Source organism: Pleurotus ostreatus (assembly GCF_014466165.1).
Source record: "Pleurotus ostreatus strain PC9 chromosome Unknown scaffold_1, whole genome shotgun sequence".
Lineage (NCBI taxonomy): Eukaryota > Fungi > Basidiomycota > Agaricomycetes > Agaricales > Pleurotaceae > Pleurotus > Pleurotus ostreatus.
In genome coordinates, this window is record NW_023503156.1 from 502949 (window position 1) to 525622 (window position 22674).

The 22674-nt window shown below is 51.1% G+C and overlaps 9 protein-coding genes and 1 non-coding gene across 10 annotated transcripts; 3 read left to right on the top strand and 7 right to left on the bottom strand.

Moving 5' to 3' along the window:
* Positions 1–83: 83 nt before the first annotated feature.
* On the bottom strand, positions 84–1965 carry LCB1 (serine palmitoyltransferase component; the record flags this gene model as incomplete). Its single annotated transcript, XM_036769817.1, has 5 exons — positions 84–316; positions 467–698; positions 749–844; positions 896–1660; positions 1708–1965. 5 exons carry the CDS (start codon positions 1963–1965, stop codon positions 84–86), a joined length of 1584 nt encoding a protein of 527 aa, XP_036635662.1.
* A 513-nt stretch (positions 1966–2478) lies between these two features.
* ATG1 (Serine/threonine-protein kinase) lies at positions 2479–5481 on the top strand (the record flags this gene model as incomplete). The annotated part of the gene is made up of 9 exons (XM_036769818.1): positions 2479–2631; positions 2686–3016; positions 3064–3793; positions 3851–4065; positions 4119–4571; positions 4632–4868; positions 4918–5051; positions 5109–5271; positions 5321–5481. 9 exons carry the CDS (start codon positions 2479–2481, stop codon positions 5479–5481), a joined length of 2577 nt encoding a protein of 858 aa, XP_036635663.1.
* A 287-nt stretch (positions 5482–5768) lies between these two features.
* PC9H_000156 (uncharacterized protein) lies at positions 5769–6747 on the bottom strand (the record flags this gene model as incomplete). Its single annotated transcript, XM_036769819.1, has 7 exons — positions 5769–5860; positions 5922–5973; positions 6022–6047; positions 6103–6231; positions 6290–6299; positions 6358–6621; positions 6679–6747. 7 exons carry the CDS (start codon positions 6745–6747, stop codon positions 5769–5771), a joined length of 642 nt encoding a protein of 213 aa, XP_036635664.1.
* Positions 6748–7157: 410 nt separating this feature from the next.
* On the bottom strand, positions 7158–8084 carry PC9H_000157 (uncharacterized protein; the record flags this gene model as incomplete). The annotated part of the gene is made up of 8 exons (XM_036769820.1): positions 7158–7298; positions 7364–7377; positions 7435–7523; positions 7580–7720; positions 7774–7826; positions 7885–7915; positions 7969–7979; positions 8040–8084. The coding sequence occupies 8 exons, from the start codon at positions 8082–8084 to the stop codon at positions 7158–7160; spliced, it is 525 nt and encodes a 174-aa protein (XP_036635665.1).
* A 266-nt stretch (positions 8085–8350) lies between these two features.
* On the bottom strand, positions 8351–9675 carry PC9H_000158 (uncharacterized protein; the record flags this gene model as incomplete). Its single annotated transcript, XM_036769821.1, has 5 exons — positions 8351–8468; positions 8517–9264; positions 9314–9401; positions 9456–9594; positions 9653–9675. The coding sequence occupies 5 exons, from the start codon at positions 9673–9675 to the stop codon at positions 8351–8353; spliced, it is 1116 nt and encodes a 371-aa protein (XP_036635666.1).
* A 274-nt stretch (positions 9676–9949) lies between these two features.
* On the top strand, positions 9950–11246 carry POL30 (proliferating cell nuclear antigen; the record flags this gene model as incomplete). Its single annotated transcript, XM_036769822.1, has 5 exons — positions 9950–10001; positions 10052–10318; positions 10371–10888; positions 10944–11129; positions 11181–11246. The coding sequence occupies 5 exons, from the start codon at positions 9950–9952 to the stop codon at positions 11244–11246; spliced, it is 1089 nt and encodes a 362-aa protein (XP_036635667.1).
* Positions 11247–11556: 310 nt separating this feature from the next.
* CAP64 (Cap64p) lies at positions 11557–13491 on the bottom strand (the record flags this gene model as incomplete). Its single annotated transcript, XM_036769823.1, has 4 exons — positions 11557–11674; positions 11731–11965; positions 12025–12978; positions 13035–13491. 4 exons carry the CDS (start codon positions 13489–13491, stop codon positions 11557–11559), a joined length of 1764 nt encoding a protein of 587 aa, XP_036635668.1.
* Positions 13492–13809: 318 nt separating this feature from the next.
* On the bottom strand, positions 13810–14593 carry PC9H_000161 (uncharacterized protein; the record flags this gene model as incomplete). The annotated part of the gene is made up of 6 exons (XM_036769824.1): positions 13810–13937; positions 13986–14099; positions 14154–14248; positions 14297–14357; positions 14417–14497; positions 14560–14593. The coding sequence occupies 6 exons, from the start codon at positions 14591–14593 to the stop codon at positions 13810–13812; spliced, it is 513 nt and encodes a 170-aa protein (XP_036635669.1).
* A 513-nt stretch (positions 14594–15106) lies between these two features.
* On the bottom strand, positions 15107–15209 carry PC9H_000162. Its single transcript has one exon. It is a non-coding gene; the product is annotated as a tRNA-Ala (tRNA).
* A 5678-nt stretch (positions 15210–20887) lies between these two features.
* PC9H_000163 (uncharacterized protein) lies at positions 20888–22203 on the top strand (the record flags this gene model as incomplete). The annotated part of the gene is made up of 5 exons (XM_036769825.1): positions 20888–20964; positions 21041–21146; positions 21229–21504; positions 21556–21771; positions 21868–22203. The coding sequence occupies 5 exons, from the start codon at positions 20888–20890 to the stop codon at positions 22201–22203; spliced, it is 1011 nt and encodes a 336-aa protein (XP_036635670.1).
* Positions 22204–22674: the final 471 nt, after the last annotated feature.

A 22674-nucleotide genomic window follows, 5' to 3' on the forward strand; every position in this document is an offset into this window, starting at 1 on the left:
TCGTACCGCCAACATCTCTATGGGCATTAAATAACATCCGAATATTAGCATTTGTTCATCTATCTATAAGTACCCCGCAATCTTCATCGTCTCTTGGCCAGAACTTTCGCAACGGCGCTCTTGATGACAGCACAAGCTTTCTCAACCTCTTTCTTCGTTAACCCGCCACTGCCACCGCTGATGCTAAGCTTGATGCTTGGCTTGGGCTCGTTGACTTCCTGGCCTCGCAGGCGCTTAGCCCTGGTCAACAACACACCTTGGGACAGAGCTTCATCCACAATCTCTTGCAAGATACTTTCCTCAAGCGCGATCTGGGCTGGGCTGAGTTGGGGTAGTGAGAGCGGAGACTGATGGGACTGTTTGGAGGAGCCGTGGCTGGATGATGTCTTGGTGACGATTGACAAGGTTGGCGAATTCTGGGCAGACGACGGATGAAGGAAGCGGGTGGGCGTGGCGTCTGGAGAACTGGGGTTGAAGGTGTAACCCTTGAGGTAAATGTGGATGAGGGGGCTAGCAGGATGGCTGGGGATCGTGATACCGTCGACTTTGTCCAAGATAGCTCGTGCTGCGCGTGTGTTCTCGTGGAGTGATTCTAGAATGGACGGGGTGGACGACAAGATTTGGATGGCCTCTGTGGCGGAGACGGCGAGGAGGGCCGGGAGAGATGCCGAGAACACAAATGCCATACCGTTACTTCGCTAGGGTAATATATTAGCAAATATTCGCCATAGAATAGTAATTAGATTACCTGATGGTCGATAACGGCCTGAGTACCCGCGCAGAATCCTCCGCCAGCACCGAGACCAATTGCAGCAGAACCAACAATCATATCAATCTTGGTGGCCTACGGAAAGCTTGAATTACAATGCGATTTGCAGATTGCTTGATGGCTTACCGGAACGTTGTATAGCTCTGTCAAACCACGACCAGTGCGACCGACAGAGCCGAAAGACATGTTCTCGTCGAGGATGAGGCGGTACTTGTACTTCTGCTTGAGTTCGATTAACTTGGGAAGGTCCACCATGGCTCCGTCCCTCTCGAAGATACCTTCGGTGACGATGTATTTGACCTGAATTCGCGAGCGCCCGAAAAGTCTGCTTAGGCAACCGCGTCTGCGCAAGCGTCGCTTCTCCTCTTTCTCGATAGTCATCAAAACTTCCTCGAGGCTAGCGAGATCGTTATGTTCGTACCACCTGACCGTTGCCCGGGAGATTTCTAGCCCCTTTCGAATCGCAAAACTTGAATGCTTGTCGGCAATGATGAGATCTCCACGCTTGCAGAAAGCAGGGATGACAGATTCGATGGTGGCCATAGACTGAGCGTAGAGGATAGCGGCTTCGGTTCCCAAGAATGATGCGACAGTCTCTTCGAACTTGGTATGGACGTCAATCGTGCCGTAGAAACCTGAAGGACCACAGCTTCCTAAACCGTAGCGTCGGAGTGTTTCAACCGCACGAGATGTAATGTGTTCGTTCCCGGCGAGACCAGTAAAATTGTAGCTAGCGAGGTTCAATACGGGTTTCGCCATTTTCGTGACTCTGGGTTTCGCGCCATTTGCGCCGGAAATGATCGGAATTGCAGCGAGGTCACTCTTTTCCGTGGCCGTAAGTTGTGGTGTCAGTGGTTCGGGTGTCCATTCTGCAACAAGCTCGTCGATTTCCTAGGAAGCGTAAGAAAAATCTAACAATATACGGACACCGTGCATACCTTTTCGTCAAATTCAATGAAGTGTTTCTGCTGTTTCTCATTCCTCGTACGACTCTGCAGCAGCGTCCGGATGGCAAAAACAACCAAGATAAGCTCTAACACCGTTCGGCCAGGATCGTTCTGGTGCGAACTCTTGACATATCGCGCGATGACCGACGAACCGGGGAGACTGTAGAACGCTGCCTCGACCTTTAACAGGGAAAACGAAAGAAACGCGAAAAGAGGGTCAAAAGACGACGATGGGCCGACAAAACTCATCCTGGATGTCCGCAAGTCGCCGTAGTCAGCAAAGCTGCGAAAACGCGCCGAAATGATATGATTTGTAGAATGCTTACCCACGGTACCAGACTTGGTTATTAATTCCCACAGTAACACTATTGAGCATTCAATCTGACCGTGTGAATAATTGACTACTGCTTTCTCCTCATACCCTGTGCTGCCAGGCGCCCTAATCTGCAGTGGCCGCTGTGCATTTTTATTTTGACGACTTTGATATAGCAACAAGAGTCGTTGTCTGTTGCTCTGTGCCATTCTGGTACAGCCGCAGGACCGAGGACCATAGAAGGCCAGAAGCTAAGCGCTGGATATATTAGTAAGTCTACCTTGTTTCTCTACCTTCATGTCGCTGAAGGGGATTCCAAAGCCGCTGACCCATTGCAACACAGCCAGTAACGACCTTTCGGGATTTCACCACCTCTTATACGGGCGACCTTAGCTGGAGACTGCTCAAAGCCCTAGTGGATTGTTTATCTACCTCTCACTCTGTTGTACATGCCGCCTACTGTTCCCCAATCGCAAAGAAATGGCAGATCTAGCAGTGGAATGACAAGCAAATCATCGGAGGAGGATGAGGCGAAGCCTTACGTGATCGTCTCTGAAATTGGGAAAGGGAGTTTCGCTACGGTGTTCAAGGGTTATCATGAGGTGCGCTGAACGCTCAACAGACCCGTGGCCAATAATTGCTGAACATGCGGACAGGACACACACCAGCAAGTGGCCGTCAAGGCCGTCAAGCGAGACAAATTGTCAGCAAAGCTGTTTGATAATCTCCAGAGTGAAATAGAGATCCTTAAGTCACTTTCGCATCGACATATCACTCGGTTGCTTGACATCGTGCGCGGCGAGCGGAATATATTCCTGATCATCGAGTACTGCGCAGGCGGAGACCTGACGAACTACATCAAGAAGCGGGGACGTGTAGAAGGGTTAGAATACGTTCCCTCACCGGGAGCCGCACCCCAGTATTACGTTCACCCTCGGACAGGCGGTTTAGACGAGATCGTAGTCAGAAGCTTCCTTCGGCAGCTAGGTGAGTCCATTCGCCCTCCCCACTTATACCACATGTAACTCTCGTAGCCCGGGCCCTCAAATTCCTCCGACAGCGTAATCTCATTCACCGCGACATCAAACCCCAGAATCTACTCCTTAATCCAGCCTCCCCCGAAGAACTAGCCCGTGGCCATCCCATCGGTGTGCCAATCCTCAAGATTGCGGACTTCGGGTTTGCACGGTCACTCCCCAACACGATGATGGCCGAGACACTGTGCGGCTCCCCGTTGTACATGGCACCCGAGATCCTACGGTACCAGAAGTATAACGCCAAGGCCGACCTTTGGTCTGTTGGAGCCGTGCTCTACGAGATGTCTGTCGGCAAGGCACCCTTTCGAGCCCAGAACCACATCGAACTGCTGAAGAAGATCGACCAGTCGAAGGGTATCAAGTTTCCTGATGAAGACCCCCGTAATGAAGGAAACGAGGATATCGTAACGGTCCCGATAGACGTGAAGCAGTTGATTAGAGCATTGTTGAAGAGGGATCCTGTGGAACGGGCGACGTTCGATGATTTCTTCAAGAGTCTGGCGTTGGCCAAATCGAAATTTCCCCGGCCACGAGAATCGGCCCAACTCGACGGGTCGAATAATTCAGCAGGGGCCTCGATGGGAGGTTCCGCTACGCCCGAAGCACACCGTATCATCCCTCCAGAGGTTCTGGACCCCAATACGATAATACCTCCAAGTAAGTTTCATTTCAGGAAGCGCGAGAGTACGGATGGGGCAGCAGCCGTTCCAGGATTGTCGCGTAACAGGTGAGGAAACCATCAAATACCTTCTTGGGTTATCGGTATTCATACCGCCTCATGTAGCTCTTCGTCATCTAGAGACAAGGTTCCCTCACCGACACAGACGAGGCGGCCGTCAACCAACGGGCATCCTCCCCAACCTCCCCCTTCTGCTGAAAGGGCGCTTTCTACTGAAGGCTCCTTCATTCCCGGCGAGACGGAGGAGGATGGTATGCTTCGCCGGGAGTACGTCCTTGTTGGAGATACCCGAGCCGTTGAATTCAACCGTGCTATTGACGGTACGTTACTTCACTATTTATTTCTACCTAAATTCCTCAATAACCTCTTCTAGAATTGAACACTGCACCCCGACGTCCCCTACAAGACCGCAAAATTCCACCATCACCACTCATTGAAGATTACCTTCCGCGGGGCTCACCCACCGACGCATCACCCGCTCCCCCCAGCAATGCCATCTTTCCTCCACCACCGCATCCCCAAGCGCCCTCCCTTTCTTCGTCGCCGTCAAGCCTTGCATCTCGAGCAGCCACTAACGCCCTCAACCGAGCTATTAGCCTCGCATCAAAGAAGCTCTTTGGCACCTCTCGAGCTCCACCTCGTCCTCGTCCTAGCAGTACATCTTCATCGCCCCGGCGCCCCCAGCTTATTTCGCTCGATAAAGATACGCAGAGGGACCCTATGGAAGATGAACTACTAGGCACTCTCGAAGAACTTGCTCAGAAGACAGACGTCTTGACACACTGGGCTGACGAAATGTACGAGTACGTCAAAGCGATACCGCAGAGTGAGTTCTTGCAACAACATATGTTACAAGGACAAAAAGGAAACCGACGACCTATTGTAGAACCCCTGCCCGATCCAAGCAAGTTCGCGCCCTTGGAAGGAGAAGCCGAGAAGCACGCCAAACGACGCAAGAATGCAGACCTCGAAGCGGAATATAACGCCGTGACGTGTGTCGCTGTCTACATGCTTCTGATGTCGTTCTCGCAGAAGGGCATCAATCTTCTCCGCAACCACCAAGAACACATGCGCATGCGGTGCCCCGATGACGACTATATTGTCAGTGAAGGTTTCACAGATGGTCAGTCGGACGTGTCTTCTAGTAGCTGGTACTTATGATGCTTTCTCAGCGTTGAACTGGTTCAAGGAACACTTCATAAAGTGCAACGATCGTGCTGCGCTGGTGAAGACGTGGCTGCCTGCTCAGTACGAGGGCCCAAAGACTTGGTTAGATCAGCTTGTTTATGACCGAGCTCTCGTTTTAGTTCGTCTTGATCATACTATCGTACAGGACATTATTCTGAGAGTAACTCTTTTACAGAGCCGTACCGCTGCACGAAAGGAGCTACTTGATCAAGCGACTTCCCCGGATGAATGCGAAAAGCTATACGAAGAATCATTATGGTGCTTGTACGCCTTGCAAGACGACCTTCTGCAAACCGGCAACCCTTTCATGGAGGAAGATCGGGCTACAATTGCTACATGTATGTCTTTTCACGCATCGCTGATTTGTTTGTCTGATATTGTCTGTAGGGATCAAACGGACGAAACTGCGCCTTCTGCGGTGTCGCGCACGTATGGAAATGAACGATCGAGACCGCGTCAAAGACGCTCGTGCTGACCAGAACCTTGTCGACGTAGCACGCATCCCGGCCCCTTGGGACAAACCTTCAGAACCAACAGTCGCCCAATAGCGATTTACAAACCGAGCCCTTCTTGGGCCTATGCCTTTGTTTTCCTTCTCACCCGTTCCGTGCTTCGTTGACTAGATGCGACTTATAAGCGCAAATAGTGCTTCATTTCTTTTGCACAATCTCCTCCCGTATCTATTTCTTGCAGACTCTGTACCATATATAGGGTAATATTCCGCTTCGATACCACCTACATCATCATTGATATCTCTTCCTTCCTCCGCATCTTGTACAACTACGACTACCTGCATTATTTGTGTGTAAATCAAAGGGTCATTTATTGACATGGATCAGAATTCAAATCCTTTATTGAGGTCCTCGTGCAGAAGCTCCCGCATACCCGGCGGAAGTTTTGGATTGCCGTCGGCGTCCGCAATATACTCTACGAAGGTAGACGTCTAGAGTCAAATGCCAGGGAGATCAGACGACTAGAAGATACTTACTGAACGGCATTTCTACGCTTTCCTTAGGGTTGAACACTATTGATGGATAATTCTAGGCTACTAGTCAAGCATAGCAACGGATGTGGCTCGCAGCACTCACTACGTAGGGTATCTTATCCAGTGGTACTGAAAATGAGCAGAGTTAGTCCCGATCACCTATTTGACACTGTAATCCTTTCACCTTTATCGTCGACGACTATCTTTGTCACGCCAAGGGCAGTATCCGTTGTCATCTGCGTCGGACCAAGATGACGGGTAGGAAACCCCAAACTTCTTAGCTCAGACGTCCTATCTCGGGGTGGATCATCTCCTACAGCGTCGGGTTTAGCGTCATCATGATAGCATGGACCATCAGTGTATAATCATACCCAGAATCCCCTGGAATATTATCAATCAGTCGGGAGAAGGAGATGCATTGCAACGAAAAGGGACGTACCCCGAACAGAAACCAAGCAAACCTTCCATCCCCATCGTCCGGGGAGAGCTCGGCTTCGGCCTTGGGATCAAGGAGGCAGACTTTATCGATTGGAAGACCTGCATTCTTCATACATTCAAGGATGCCCTCGCTATGGCACGAAAATGCAGCCAGATCCTCGGGCGAAGATGATGGCTTCAGAGCCTCCTCAAGAGACTTGCAGGAAGATCTGGATAAATGGGTGAAGCGGACTTGGGCTTTGGGTCCAGCTAGTATGCGCATGTGCTAAGGATTTGTTAGAGAATGGAACGCTGGAACCAATATGGAAGTGCGATTTCTGACTGCGTATTCTAATTCGACCCAAGGAGGTATCGTTTTGCTGGAGCTACTCGCAGGCTCGTCCTCTTCCATATGTTCTGGAAACGAAATCTCAATAAAAATGTTCGCATAGTCGATATCATGACTCGCCTACGGCATACGTGAAGGGCATTTTCAAATCTATGATGCTGCTGCAAGCACTACAGTACGTCTATTCAGGGTGCCCCGAACTTTGAAGTAAGTAGTAGTTGAGGAAGAGGCGATTCGGCGTTCGCCGATCCCATCTAATGAGACCCGGCAATAACTTAGAACAAACGTTTAGGACGTGAACGATGAAATGCCAATTATTCATTCTGACATGTACAAGGTGTGATCAAGTATAATACCAGACCCGACTTCACGCACTGAGTACTTTTCTACCCACAATCGCGTTTTAGCAGGTAGGAGCAACGGAGTCGACCAGCAGCGCACCCACACAACATGCAGCTATCCGATTGTAGAGGCTATGATTTGCCGTTCTTCTTCCCCTTCTTTGTTGCAGCTTTCTCCTTCTCCAAGCGTTCCTTCTCAGCCTCGGCCTTCGCAAGTTCGTGGGCGCGGTCGTTGAGTCCCAATTTGTTTCTGCAGATTTCATATGCGTAGAACTACGTTGATGGGTAAGGCAGGTAAGTCAGTCAAGTCTCGTCATGTCAAGTGCATGTTAGCGTACTTGTATACGTGTAACTACATATGGGGTAAGATTAGTGAGAGCTCGAGCTCAGCACGGGATGACGAACTGACCGAAGATAGTGTTGGTCTCGCCATATTCCTGTGTCGCGTCGGTCCTAATCAAGGAACCAAAGTTGAAGTCCTTGATCTTCTTCTCGTATCTGTACCTTGCGTTGAGCACACGTCATTGCACCGACAACAGCGTGAGACGACGAACTCGGCGATGAACTTGCGCCATCTCTCCTTTCCTTCAGGGCTCTTCATCAGTTCCTCATCAATCTTCACCAGTTTGTCGTAAGGTTCCTCAGCGAGTTCTGGGAAGTCCTTCATGACATGTTCGAATATCTCGTCGTCGTATCTGGGGCGAGCGGCGTGAGATGAAGCATCGAGCATGCGCTGGCCACGACGTACTTGGTCAGGCGGAGGTCCTTGGGGGCGACCTTCTCCAAAAGGTTCCAGTATGTCTGTCGTGCGCGCGTTAAGGATTTGTGGTTACAACGTGTCGTGTCACCGCGAACATACCTGAGCCTGCTCAACCGCCTTCACCGCAAACCTCCGACATAGTTAGCACTCATGAACACAATATTCCACTACAAGGCGCCTCACTGTTTCTCGATCTACACGCCCATAGATCCGATGAGCGATGCAGGGCGGCGATTGGGGAAGCCGGTGCTCACCTCCATGAGATTCTGAGCATTCTTGGGGTCGAATTTACCTGACATTTTGGACGAGGTGAAGAGGGACTCTGAGTGGAAGGGAGTTGAGCTGAAAGATGGTTTATATGTAGCGGTGATGTGGCAAGCCCGTGAGGTGGTATGGTTGTGAACTTGTGGGGGCGGAGTCACGTGGCGTCCATACGATCGTGATCGAGACCATGGAGAATGACTGCTACTGCTGGCACTACCCATATAACGTTCGATGGATTGCCCACGGATGTAGATTGGATACAGTTGACGGGAGAATGGTTACAGTAAAAGATACACTAGAGTTATGAGCCGTTCAATCCAACACCGAATCGTTTCAACTTCTCAAAATACTTCTGAACCCGACTAGCTACCTGACGAGGTGTTCTACGTCCGTCCATTGCTTGGGAAATTTTCTGCCACCTGTGAAGTATGTTGATGACAGAGAAGAAAGAAGCGAACAAGACTTACCTATTCTTTTCGCCGTCTGGTATGTCTTCAAGAAGCTTTTCAAGCAGGTGTTGTTCAGATGTCGACCAAGCCTGTTTGTAGGTTTCTGACTTGGGCCGGCTAGCATCACGCGAGCGCTTCGTATTCGCAGCAGTAGTGGGAGCTATGGTGAGAGGCTCTTCAGGTTCTGCCTTCAGCTTCGCCTTCTTTAGCGGCCTAGTGTCATTCAGGCCTGCGTCTTGTTCCTGTGTTCTCGCTGGGGCACGTCGGACACGTGTCGCCTTGACTATGTTGGAAGAACTGGTGACAAAAGGTGGTGCGGATGATGTGTGAGAAATCGATGGAATGTCGTCGACAGCAGACTGCAAAGATGATGCAGGGTCGCAAGCCTTGCGATCATCCCCGATAGATATTTCCACATCGCCGCTTTCGTCCTCCAAGTCCTTTCGAACGACAACATCTGTGGGCACTCGAGCACTGATTGAGATCGTGAGACCTCCGCAGCGAATCTTCTTCTTCTTCAGGCGCATCATCCGTTCACGCTCGATCTCACGCTTCATTTCTTCCATGTCGATCTCGTCGTCCTCGTCTCTGTCGAAACACCCCTGCGAAGTGAGCTTGTCGACAACGGGGTCAAGTATCTGGCATTTTGCTCGTTTGACAAGCTTTTGGAGTTCGGACAACTCGGAGCGTTGAGAAGTATGAGGCTGATTACGGTTGGCATACGATGAGCGCGCATCAGAACCGAGGGCCTTCAGCGCACTGGGATCTTGAAGGGGTCTTAGAAACGAGCCAACATCGACATCGACATTCCTTACCACAACCAACAAAGGTATCCCAGTCGACGTCTGGGGGGTCCGTCCAGCCTTCCAGCCGCTTGCTAAGCTTGTAGGCAGAGTCATTCAGCTACCATCGACCAATATGAGCGACAATACAGGGCAGGGGACTCCAGAAGCCCACATTATTGCTGATATTTGAGCAAAATCGATCAGGATCGACGGCTGCTTCGGCCTTGAGCCTCTTCAAACGGTCTATGTCGGACTGGGTGCGCTCGAGGAAGGCTTTCTGGGATGCGATAAATCGCTGCAGCGCCGCATGGCTGGTAAATTGAGTATTAGTGGGCATATTGTGCTAGGCGAGCTGGGGCAAAGGCATACGTTTCGGCGCAAGTCTTATCCATTCGAGGGGGACTGAAGTAATCATTGGGAGGGGAAGGGCAGCAAGTCGCAAGAGTAAAAGGAAAAGTTTGAAGCAGATTACATGCCGTTTCTCACGCAAGGAACTCCGTGAATATCCCTTAGGGGCTGTCAGGGGCGTTGTCCCTGTTTATTGGAACGCGCGACCGGTAAATAAGCCCAAACTCTCATTTCCTCGCGTCGTGCTTGTATTTCGCGTCTTTCACGCAACCACCATCTACCCCACATTCACGTCCCTCACGCCGCTCGCCACCCGCCATGCTCGAAGCGAAGCTTCAGGAAGCCGGTCTGCTCAAGAAACTCCTCGATGGTGAGGGTCTTCTGAGAGCTGGAGATATGTGTCTCACGGAAATCCCACAGCCATAAAGGAACTTGTGACAGACGCGAACTTTGACTGCAATGAAGAAGGCATCAATCTCCAAGCTATGGACAACTCTCACGTTGCCCTCGTCGTAGTCAAGATGGAGTCGACGGGCTTCAAAAAGTATCGATGTGATCGACCCATGCCGTTGGGCGTGAATCTCGCGTCGTTGACCAAGGTTCTCAAGTGCGCGAAGGACGACGACACATGTACACTCAAGGCCGGCGATGGCTTGGACAGCTTGAACCTCGTATATGAAGCCAAAAGTGAGATCTATACCGCTTTGGCTTCTTTGACTCGTGCTTACTGTCGAGGAAGACTCCGATCGAATTGCTGAATACGATATGAAACTCATGGATATCGATGCTGAGCAACTCGGGATTCCTGATACGGACTACGACGCGCGAATAACGCTTCCTGCTGCAGAATTTACGCGTATCGTCAAGGATCTTAGCCTGCTCGGTGAAAGTGTGCGGATTGAGGTCAACAAAGAGGGTATTCGTTTCGTTAGCGACGGGGAGGCTGCGAACGGCAGTGTTCTCTTGAAACCAACGGACGGCAAAGTCAAGATCGGCGACGACGATGAGGAGGAGGAAGAAGAGAAGGAGGACGAGGAAGATGAGGATGAAGATTCTGCAAAGGCCAAAAAGAAAGCCAAGAAGCAGAAGAAGGTGAAGAAGGAGAGCAACGATGATGTGGAGATGAATGGCGATGAGGAGAATGGTAACGAAGAGTTCACCGCCAAGAGTGACGACGAGGGCGAAGACGAGAAAGAGGACGACGAAGAGGAGTCGGAGGGAAGCAGCAAAAAGCGAAAGAAAGCCAGTTCGTCGAAGGTACGCCGTTTGATTTACGCCGACTCCGGTTATTGATGCTCATATTCGCTTACAGAGCAAGAAGCCGGCGAAGAAAGCGAAAACAAAGAAGGACGATGATGAGTACTCCGGCGGTGTCGACATCGCGATGAACCAACACGTCACTTTGACATTCTCCCTCAAATACCTCGTTAACTTCTCCAAGAGTTCGAGTCTAAGCGACAGCGTCCAACTGATGATGAGCAACGACGTACCTCTATTGGTAAGCCTTTCAGTCCCCAAGACTTCCAACCAACTTAATCGTGCTTTCGAGGTTTCATACTCTTTCGAGTCCGGGTACATTCGATACTATCTCGCGCCAAAAATTGGAGACGATTAGTCGGGACTTCCAGTTGCTCAGATATCTAGGTTGTTTTTCTCTGAATTTAGCTCTTCTTTTTGTACTCTGTTGTCACGCCAATATTCATCTGTCTCTGCAGCCGATCCACACGACGCGACCTCTCACACACACGATGATGCTATTACCAGTAGGAATAATGCTAACAAGTATATAAATACAGAATGCCGTGTAATAATGGTAGAGCGAACAATCGTGCAATCGGACAGCAAGTTGGCAGCAACAAAGAAGGGTCCATGAGAGTATCTATCATTCAACCATAGAGTGCCCAATAAAGAACAAAAAGGTGTGGCTACGTGGAGAAGACACCGACGATCTTGAACGGTGGAACACCTTCTCCCTCTTCACCGAGTAACTGGCACTCGACAAAGTGCGAGCCTCGAGAGACGTAGTGGTCGATCATCTCAAGCCTAAGCGGCAAGCTTCAGCGTACTAGCACAACAACGAGGAATAGACATGTACTCACACAAGGCCGTCAGACTCGCCCGCGTTCTCTAGCGTCTTGGCTCCTGCATAGTTGTCGTCGACCCAACATTCGACCGCGCTACCTTCATCGAAGCCTTGTTTGCCAGCCTTCTCCCGAACATAATATATGCCAATGTCTCCAGCGCCCACTTGAAGTGGAATCCTGATCTTGGAGGTGGGGAGGGTGGAATAATAGTAATGCGACGCGGCATAAGCGATATTGGCATCGCCAGTTGCTTTGATCAAACGGGAATCAGTACATTAGACGGCCTCGATCAACAATATTGGCACTCACAAGGATGGTGAACGAACCACCCGCTACCAAAGAACAAGCTTGGTGGCAATGGATTGACCAAATCGTTCGCGCTGACGCAGAACGGGCTAATCTCCTCGAATGGCCTGCTGCCCTCACCAGGCGGGGGAGAGATTATCCTTAGTTGTGGTACCCGCAGAGCCGCATTGCCCAAAGGCAGCGAAGGCTTTGTTCGAGCATCGGGGTCAGACGGATCGACTTCTTCCCCAGCCTTCTTGTTCGGGTTCTCTGGCTCAGGAACACCCTTTCTCTGACCGAGACCACCAAACAACCCCCCACCGTTACCGTTCGCATTGGGAGAGCCAACGCCACCTTCCGCGCCCACAGCCGCGTCGAATACGCCATCCGCAGAAGACGAGTCAAATGCGAGTCCCATGGCAATATCCCATGCCGCGCAGACTTGGGATTGGATATACGCGCTGAGGACGTCTGCAAGTACCTGGTGCCCAGCCGGGGAAGCCAGGACGGCATCGGCATAGAACTTGGAGATGGACGACGGCGACGCCAGATATGACGGGTAAAGAGCGGGCTTTGTGCTGATATGCGGAACGTCATAATATTGCGCCACCACGTCGTGCCAGTGATCAGGCCCAGCGAACCCGTATTGCACTTGTACCTGGGGCGAAAAGTGGCCGAGCAGCACGACAGCAGGCTGGTCGGGGCGAAGGAGGATGCTGCGAACCAGAACTTCGAAATGCTCCATTGAGTCTCTGTCAGGCGTGTCTTCGGTGTCAAGTTCGATGATAACGAGGTCGGTAACATCGGGGATATGCTGTGAATGGCAATAACCAAAGTAGTGGGAATTGGTGCGTCGAACGGCGCCATTCGTGAGTTCGGTAGCAGGGTGAGGAAATATGGAGTTCCACCAGTTGAAAAAAATAGTCGGGTAACACTTGGGGGATATTGGGTCGTCGCCTGCGCCATGGCAAGCTGATACTGTAGGTAGAATTTAGTCTTATCGTGCATTCGCGTCGTCGTCGCCAACCACTTACTCGAGCCACCAATCACGCTGATCGTCACAGGCTGCCCCGACAAGGCCCTCTGCAGCACTCTCTGAATCCTCGCTCCACTTCCCAGGTGCATTCGACTCTGCGACAACGCTAGCGCCCCATACTTGTTCCCTATATCGTCTCCAGGTCCATATAACGGGCAAAATGGAAACGGATTTGGGTCATTCTGCGATGCATTTAGGTAGTTCTTTGACTTCAAGATCTTCTGCACAGGCGCGGTTTGTGAAGAAGTCGAAGGCAAGATGAAGTGAGTGAGGGTGAGGACGACAATGATAAGCCCGACGATGAGCCATATGCGGTTTGTGACGCCGAGGCTGCGCTGCGCCAGACGTGGCTTTTCTTCAGAGCCCATTGTCAGCGGCGGCGAGCGTGGTGGGCGGATGTGAGCTGCCCTCCGAAGAAGCATGGCAGGACTAAACTGACGACGGGTATTCCGCATTTGGCAATCAATGAATTTTAACTTACGTAATGACGTTGTGTGAAGAATTCACAAAGAGCCGACTTTCGTGTACACAGCGCATGTTCCCTGCAACTGTGGCGTGTAAGTGCAGGATTGCTATCGTGGGGTAGGATCGCGTCGAGCAAAATATAGGTATATTTGGCCTTCGGGGATTTCCCTGGGAGTCGGGATTGGGGCCAGGAGCAATGACAGGGGCTACAGGGGATCGAGCTACTTAGTTCTTCGAGAAGGGCATGGTCAACTTATTAATTATCATTACCCAAGTGAGAGATATACATTAGAAGGAATCGCTTTAGTTTATACGTTGACCGTACGGGACTTCGGTGCGCGTAACGTCAGTTCGTGAGATGGAATGTCAGAATCGCCGTCCTCTTGTCCCCTCCGTGTTCTCGGCGTGCAGCAGAAAAGGCACATAGCGGCAGAAGCTGTAGAATCTCAGCTGTTTGCCTTTCAGCCATAGACTCAGTACTCACTCAGAGTAAATAGCAAGAACGCTAATCCGGTGAACGCGCCCGCGAGGGCACAGTAATTGCCTTGGATGTGGCGGCATTTACTGGACATGCTTATGGCCGACGCAATTCCGTAAACTGCAGATAGATAAGTAAGTTCTCGAAGGGAAACAACCAACCAAGGCTACTCACCGACCCATACAATGGTGAAAACAAGGGTTGATGTTACATGGGCGCCCGGCTTCGAGAGCGCGTGCTTCCATTGTGGATTCAACCCAAATATGACACTGAGTATCTGTGAGTCGCGGGCGTGCAAGGGAAAGTGGGAGGCTTACAGGACGACCGTCCATATCGAAGTGATCGCAGCGAGCGCCGCTCCCGTAGCGTAAAATGGTGCTAAAGACACAGGGTGAGTTAGCAAGTCGTGACGTTCGTACTGCGCCTGGGGGACATACTCGAGAAGAAATCATTGCTCGCGCCTATAACTACGAAAGCTCCGAGGACGGTCTCCGCAAGCCCAACAAGAACGAGCAAAACTATCACCAAACCCGAAATCAGTGTCCTGTTTTTCCAACCGTTCAGATAGAGTGTTTCTTACAGTAGAATGCAGTACGGGCCTCGAGAAGCGACATAGACTGAGTTGTGGTCGGACTAGATAGCACATTGGCTTTTATTGGACGACGATGCGTGTATTCCTGTGCGCGTTTGCTTGGCTCTCATGTAGGACCATATGACCATCTTGCGAGGGCGGTGTCGTTGAAATTGAATGTGATAAGCCCATAAAGCCTCTGCTCCCTTATAGAGAGAGCCAGCCATCCTGGATGAGGCAGTGTATATACACCTAATGAGGGTGTTCACGGCTCGACGTGATCTTTGACCACACAAAATCCGCTGGTTCCAGTCTCGTCGGGCCAATGTGAGTGAAAATGCTGTGTATTGGAGAGTAGTGCAGATATGGTTGTTGCGGAGCAAGCAAACAACAGCTTACCTCCCGCTTCGAGCTGTTCACAAGATAACTTTTTCTCAACATACTGTGGACAACTCAATGGTGTCTTGACAAAAGGCAAGCCTCAGGCCTCAGTGATCACTCTAGTATTCCCTCGAGGAAAAAGTTCGGCAGCGTCGACGCTACTAGCAAAATAGAGTGGACACTGTGGGATTTGAACCCACGACCTCTCGCAAGCACTGTGAGCCGGTCGGGCCGGTACTCTGTGCGAAGCGAACGCGCTACCCCTGTGCTAAGTGCCCGTTGCATTTCAACGGCTATAGCAGAGTCCGTTTCACGTAACTGACTAAGTCGTTCAGATTCATCCTCCAGCTCTCATACCGTTGCCTCTTTTCTTTCGACGTTGACAGCGTTAACGAACTCAGTGAGCAACAGTCTCAGAAAAACCTGTCGGGATCACACCCGCCTGAAGCCCCGAGTCGTTTCGTTCTTCAAGCTTCAACTCTTCATCCTTTGTGTAGGCAAGCGATATGACCGACGCCTCGAGAACATTTCTTTTTGTGGAGACGCAAAGGGCGACGTCGATTTTGATCCTCGTGGCCATAGTTTTTCTCATATAGACATCGTGTTCTTCCGGTAATCAAGACGCGGGTGTAATCCTGCTTTGGCCTTTTCTATACCACCAATACTTATCTGGACGACACTCGAACAGTTAACGTTCACCAATGAACCTACGCTTTGCACATTCATGGACGGGGCCAAGGGTTCGACTTCTAGGTGCGCGACAGACGTTTCGTTGGACCCTGCTTTCTCGCTAGTGCCCAACGCGAACATTGGCGCGCGCTTTGGCTGTCCTTCTGCTTGCCTTCCTTGATGCCGGGTCCGACTCAAGGCAGCCTTCCGACCGACCAAGAGCGCTTCCTCGTGTTTTGGTGTCTTTTCGCTGGTATCAATGGCATTCTGGATCGATGAACTTCCTTATATCCATATCCGAACTTCGCGCTCCATGAACGACCCTCCTTGTACTTCTTAGTGCGCTCTCAGGGATTCTGGTACTCGAAATATAATCGACATCCGGTCCTTAACGCATCCCAGCCAGTATACCCTCCGGTGCTCCTATAAAGGGGGGACATCTTTCCATGAACCCTCCAATCAACGGTTCTCAGCTCTCAGCAATACTACGGTCTCAGCACTCAACAATGTCTTTCGTCGACCTGTTCCACTCGTCTTTGTCTTTGCCGCTGTTACTCACGCAGCAGTCAATAAAACTCGGAGTCTTGCTCTTGATAACTCCAAGAACGCTACTCAGGCTTGCATTGGGGATGCCACGCCGTTCGTCTTGCCTGTAGGCGAACAAAGGCCTAGACTGGTCGCATGATAAAGCCTCTGGTGCTGGAGGGTGCTGCGCCCCAAGCTTAGCATTTGTTGGGGACAGGGCTACGAAGACCGGCGGGTGCTGCGCTGCCGGTTGAACGGCAAATGTGCGCTGGCTCCGCCCCGCCCTCGCCGATCCCGTTTGTGGTCACGGCGACGATCATCCTCAAATTCACCGATGGTACCCAATTGGGCCCTAATCACAATGACGCGGCTTACGCAAAGGATGGATTCTTCAAGGACATTCCCTTCAAATTTTGTCGCAATACCACAGACTGCACGTTAGGAGAAGCAGTGCCCACGGACGGACAATTTGTGATGGGCAGACCTTAGGATGCTAAGGGAGCTGGTTGGGTTGACAATGGCGCTGGGGGTACACACATCAAGTTGAATGCCAACGCGGCTAAGGCCGGTGTCTTGGAGGTTGTCCGGTGGAAAGTGCTTCATCAGGTTGAGACGCATTGGTGCCACGTGCCCAATGCCCAATTACGGCCTTACTTTCGTAGGTTCAAGCTGGTATCTGCTGCGACCATTTGGGAGTGCTTAATCGTTGCTTCTATAGTGGCCCAACACAAAGGACAGCATGATGTTCAGCTTCACGGAGACTGCATGCCCGGGTCCAGATGCGCCATTTGTCCCTGTTGCTGCGGCCAATCCGGCTGGTCCTCTCAATGCATACCGTGCCCTATGTCCTTCTCGCGGTGGGAGCAGCGCAAACCTGGCGGCTCCCGTTTCGCAACAAGCTTCTCCCTCCCTCGCGGTTTTCGCCACTCCCGCCCATGGGTGTAGGTGGGACTGCGACTGCGGCAACTGTGACGACCGCATGTGAAGGAGTTTCTGCGATCGAAGCACCCGCAACCGCAGCCGGGTCTACGCCCCGACCTGCTGGCTCGGCTGATGTAATAGCCCCTCCTCTTCCGAGGCTCAACGCTCGGGCCTAAGCTATCAGGACGGCGGGATGAACATGCATCTAGAGGGAAGTGTTCAGGACCATGGAACTGTTGAAGAAGTACATCTGTGAGTCCTTGACATCTGTAGATACCCTCCGTACTACAGGCGTCTATACAAATGCGCATTCTACAACCACCACCCCGACGTCTATGAATGCCTGGATTTTGATGACTTTGGACATGTGTTATGTGCCCCCGAAAAAAATATGGAGGTCAAGAACCCTCTAGGCTCTTTTTTTTTTCATCGACCATAATAGAACCAATTGTCTTACCCCCTCATGGGTCTCCTAACACGCTGGCACCCTATCAGACTGGCCGAAGGGCCATATGACGGTACGCCCATCAGCTCATAGTGGATCCTTCCATTCACTGACCATGAATTGAATCACACAACGTAGGTGGTTGTACAGCTACGCATGCTCTCCGGATCCCGTTTCGCCTGCTCCCTACTATTGGCCTTGTTCGGCTTTCATTTTCTTTCGTTCTTCGTCTGATGTCACGTACACTCTTCCGAAGGTTCATCTTTCTACTCCTCCCACGTCTAGGCATCGACGCAGTAGACGAGGCTTGCTACTCGGCTGCCAGTGGTCCAGCCTCCGTCGTAAAGGTACGCTCCGTGGCCTTCCCCTTTGATAGACAATGAATATGTACCTTCCTTCATAGGGCTTCTGCCCCGTCGCTTCTAGCAGAGCACCGGGCTTGACATGAATTGATGTGAGCAAGAAGTCCTGGGAATGTGGGTGGACCGGGCTGGTCTCCGAAATCATGACGTTCATTCCTCATCTACAGCATTGTCCCAAGGGCTCCACATGGACAAGCTGCTCGACGCTGGCCGCTATCCCACGGACTATTTGTGGCCTTTCAGGCCCAACTCAACCGACGAAATAGAAACGGCGAACGGCGTTTGACTAATTTCACCAGCAACGAAAACCATGACGGCGCTGTCGCCCTTTCAAACGACGACGACAAAAAGGGCGATGGAACAAGCCGTAGGTGCTAGCTCACCAGTGACAGGATCAGGTTGGCGCCGGATATGGGCCTTCCTAAGACTTTGGGTGTACTTGAAGCTCATCAAGACCTATATTACGATGCAAGGGGTGGGCACTTGCAGTATGTTTTACTTCGATCCACCCAAATATGTTGAGTTATCAGACAACGTCAGCAGCCCTGGGACGTCCTACCCCAAAGGGATAAGATAGGCAGAGGCAGCTTGACGTCGCTTGTCGGAAACGTATATGGAGCTCACGACGAGTTTGAAGGGATGAGGCCTATTTCGTGAAACTGCTCCAGGCAATCGCTCTATTCAGTTGAAGAGCGGAGCACCAGTGGACTGAACCCCACTACCTCAGCGGCGGATCGCGGTGTTACACTCGTGAGTGGGTCGACATTCGAAAGCTGTACTTACCCATCATGGTTTAGCGTACGAGTCATTGGCTTGACTCTCCGGTCTCCGGTCTATACTCATAACCATTCAACATTCGACTGCTATTGTTGCGCTACCTCGCCGAATGCACCAGCGTACATGTACATGCCTGTAGAACATTGTACCCGACGATACAAGCAAAAACTGTGGAATCTCCGAGTTGATGAGACAGCGAGACCGTTCAACGGTCTCTTCAATCACGCCAAGGGGAGAGGCTTTGAGCCTGTCCAGAACCTTTCATCCAGGAAGTGCTAGTAGCATTAGGCGAAAGACCAACCCCGAATGGTGCTAGCGTTGAGCCTGCGTCGACTCTACTCGACTCTGGATGTTACGACGGGGTGCCCGACATGCCATGCGTCAGATTGCATTATTCCGTGTGGATATATTTGTCAATGAAGCGCATCTTGGCGGTATTTTCCGTTTACCTCCTACAAAGACCCGGAATATTGCTAAATGTTTCCAAAATGTAGGATCAGTTCCGAAGTCTAGGTCGCGATTCTATTCCACTCTACCATTCTACTCTGACAATTTTATATGAATAGATGATTCTATGCCCGTTCTTCGGTTGCCATGTTCGCGCGGCGGCGCTTGAGCCTATGTCATATACGGAGCACGGAAGTATGATATCTCCTTGGTGGACCACGGTGAGGGACTATACATTTTGTTGGGGCGCGATAATCAGTTATATGCAGCCTTTCGACGATTTATCAGTCTGATAGTATCGCCGTGGTTCGCTTGGGCTTATCACACATGACTGTAACCCTGTTTTTCTTCCTTCATTACTTTTCACCGGTGCCAAGTCATTGTTGTTGTTGGCTTCCACCATTCCCTACAATGCGAGTCCCTTGACGTCTCCTGATAACGACTACGGAAAACGGAAAACTCATCGAAACGGCGAACTCGAGATTAGCACCTTAGTGGGCCTCAGCGCTAAGGCATACCTATCCGCCGGTTCATTTTTGACAGAACGAGGCGATAGCAACGTTCGAAGTGTGCCCGTCACGAAGTGCTTCCCTCACCGAAACGACTGTCCATTCGGGGCCAACAAACCACGGTCAATCATAATGAACAGCTATGGGGTATGTGCATCGCGCCCACGGGCCACGAGCGGAAATACCCGATATTAATCGTACTTCTCAACTTTTCTGATGCTCAGGACTCGTTGAGAGCCTCAGGAATACGGTTGTTTGCCGCCAGGATGGACGGCAATTCGGGTCGATAAAAATAGTCGCCGCTGAGAACGGGCCAATCAGTAGTGGAACCAACATCTGGCAAACAATGTGCAAGTGCGGAGCGATGTACTCTTAATAGCGGCGGACGACCTACTGTGGTGGAATCTGCTATTTTCTACTCAATTACCAGGTCTAACGCCTTGATGTCAGGAGATCTAAGAGAGGTATAGGAACTGGTCGTAAACTTGCGCCCGATGAAGGCCGATCTGGGTCCAGCGTAAATTTCGAACCTTGGGATAGAGACACTGGCACCTTATCAGCGACGATTAGGATGCAAGGCGTATATTGGAGCATCAAGGGAGGAGATGCTTAGGCAGCGACGTCCAGCTGACGTGGTAGCACACCGACCTTGGTGTGAAAAGGAGCAAATAGATCATTTCCCAAGGAAGTCCGAGGAACTTGGTTAGCCAACAAGGGGAGGTTTAAGTATGATGGGCAGGAGAGCGAATATAAAGTAAGGAAGACAAGACCAGAGAACGCCACTAAACCATTTGGACTGGCATTCTTGTAGATAATTGTATCTGTATCGCGGAGTGTCAGAACGATCAGTTGCATGAGATCCTTTCTGGGGAACGGAAGCATTCTCTCGTTGATCCCCGATCACCAGCAGGCCACGGTCTCAGGCACAGTTGACCAACACAGACTTGCAGGCATAAAACGAGGTGCAACAGCCGGGCGTGCCGACCGGCGAGGTGTTGCTGACAAGCATCCAGAGCGGAGTTGACAGTAAACTTTGTGTTCCCAAAATATGCAGGAAGCAACAAGGAAGGGGATCGCGAACGAGTCTAATGAAGGAGACTACGAGAGCCAGCTCAAAGGCGCACGGTTAATGGAGACAAGGAGGGTCATCGAAGCAAGTCAATAGACTCGGCCCTCAGTATTCCCTATATGGTGATAGTACTATATATTACTTGCTCGGAAATGTGAATTCTGGCCCAAAACAACGGGCAGGAAATTCATCCATAAACTCTCACAGGGTCAGCTACCGTTGGCTCTCCAAAATGGACGAAAGGCCGAAGAACATGGCGAAGGAATACCCTCATCTCTACTCTGGGCGGCATTCAAGGATGGACTATAAGTGTGTCAGGTTTCCTTGGGAAGAAACCCCGACTCAGTTGCCATTCCCCCACTTACGTTATTTTCGTTATGTCCAGCGTTACCGGTCATCATAGTACGGCACTCTCTGAACGCCCTGAGCGCAGCCGTAACGCCAAAGCCCAAGCAAGACATCGAGCAAAGCGCAAAGCTTATATTGAGCAGGTACGTCTCGCGGAGTGATTCAATTCTTGCCCTTGCTAGTCATTCAGCTCCGCGACCGCTACTTACTTACCGCTGATATCAGCTAGAGCAAACTGTCACCAAGCTGCAGACGGCGTTGGGCTTCTCTCCTGACCAAGTCGCTGCACTCCCGCCTCCCTTGATCAAGATCAAGGAGCTCGAACAGGAAAATGCGCGCCTTCAACGGGAAAACGACGAGATGCGTCGCATGCTGTCAGACCCGACACGAACCTCGCCACTCGAATTGACACGGAGGACATCCATAACAACATATCAAGAAGCAAGAGCCTGCGACCGCGACTTCAAACGACGGAAGACCGGTATAGATGATCTTTACCTGGTATTCATGTTCATCATGCACGCATCGTCCATCCGTGACAGTATTGATTAGAGTCCGACCGACCCCACACCCCACAACCCTGACATCGCCCGCCCTCCTCCTCTAACAATTCCACAATCCATGGCTCATAGCAGCTATTCGAGCATGCCTCATTCCGGCGCCCACTCATCGCAAAACTCTGCGCCTATGTTCAGCATGCACGCGTCGTCTTTCCAAATGCCAGATACGCCGTCTGGCTCAAGTTCGACCTCAAGCCCACCGTTCTCGGCGAGTATTTTTCTCTGCTCACGGCCACCATGGCCAAAGCCAGGCTAGAACTTCTTTGGATCCTAGTGACGCTCCTCTGTCTCTTCCCCCTTACAGCCCGCCCAAATGCAACAGACGTCGCACTCTCCCGTCCAGCAGCGACCTTCAATGCCCAGCCATCAGTATTATGGCTCCGTCAAAATGGAGGAAGACAACTACGCGGTACGCCGCCAGAGTTCTTACTATGTTGCTCCGGATTTGACAGACTCTCATAGGCTTCCAATCACCATCACCATGCCCCACCTCAGCACTCTCAACATCAGCATCAACATTATCCCCTGCCAAATTCCTATGGCCATGCGGCAACGGGAAACGACATGGACACATGGCACGCGTATTCGTCGGGGCGACCAAATCTTCATCGCTGAGTCCCATCTATTGTCGTCTATATAATTGCCGTATACCCTTTTGGGATCGATGTCCGTTGAGATTTCCGCGCCTTGATATTACCCGCCGATAGACATGCTTTTCGCAGCGAACTTGGTCGTTAAATATTTATGGCTATGGACGTGTTCATAGCTAGATACCTGTTGTAATCCACTCGTTCATCATCTTGCATCATGCTCGATGCTCCTTCTGGAGGTGACTTTCCACTCGGCCAACACGTGTGAGTGTGGGACTTAAGTAGATAAGAAGCTTAATTGCGAAGTATAATCCCAAGAAGCGACAGATGGCCTAATAGAGAATCTGAGAAGCTTGCCCCCCGATTAGAGATTGGTCCTCTGAGATCGCCATCGGAGTGCGCATTGAATTACGAAATCCAATATTCAAATGTTGTCCGAGGACAGTTATTCGAACAGAACGTCAATACTGATTCATGGGCAAAGGCATGCTTATCAGCTCCTATTTATTTAATGTTCACCC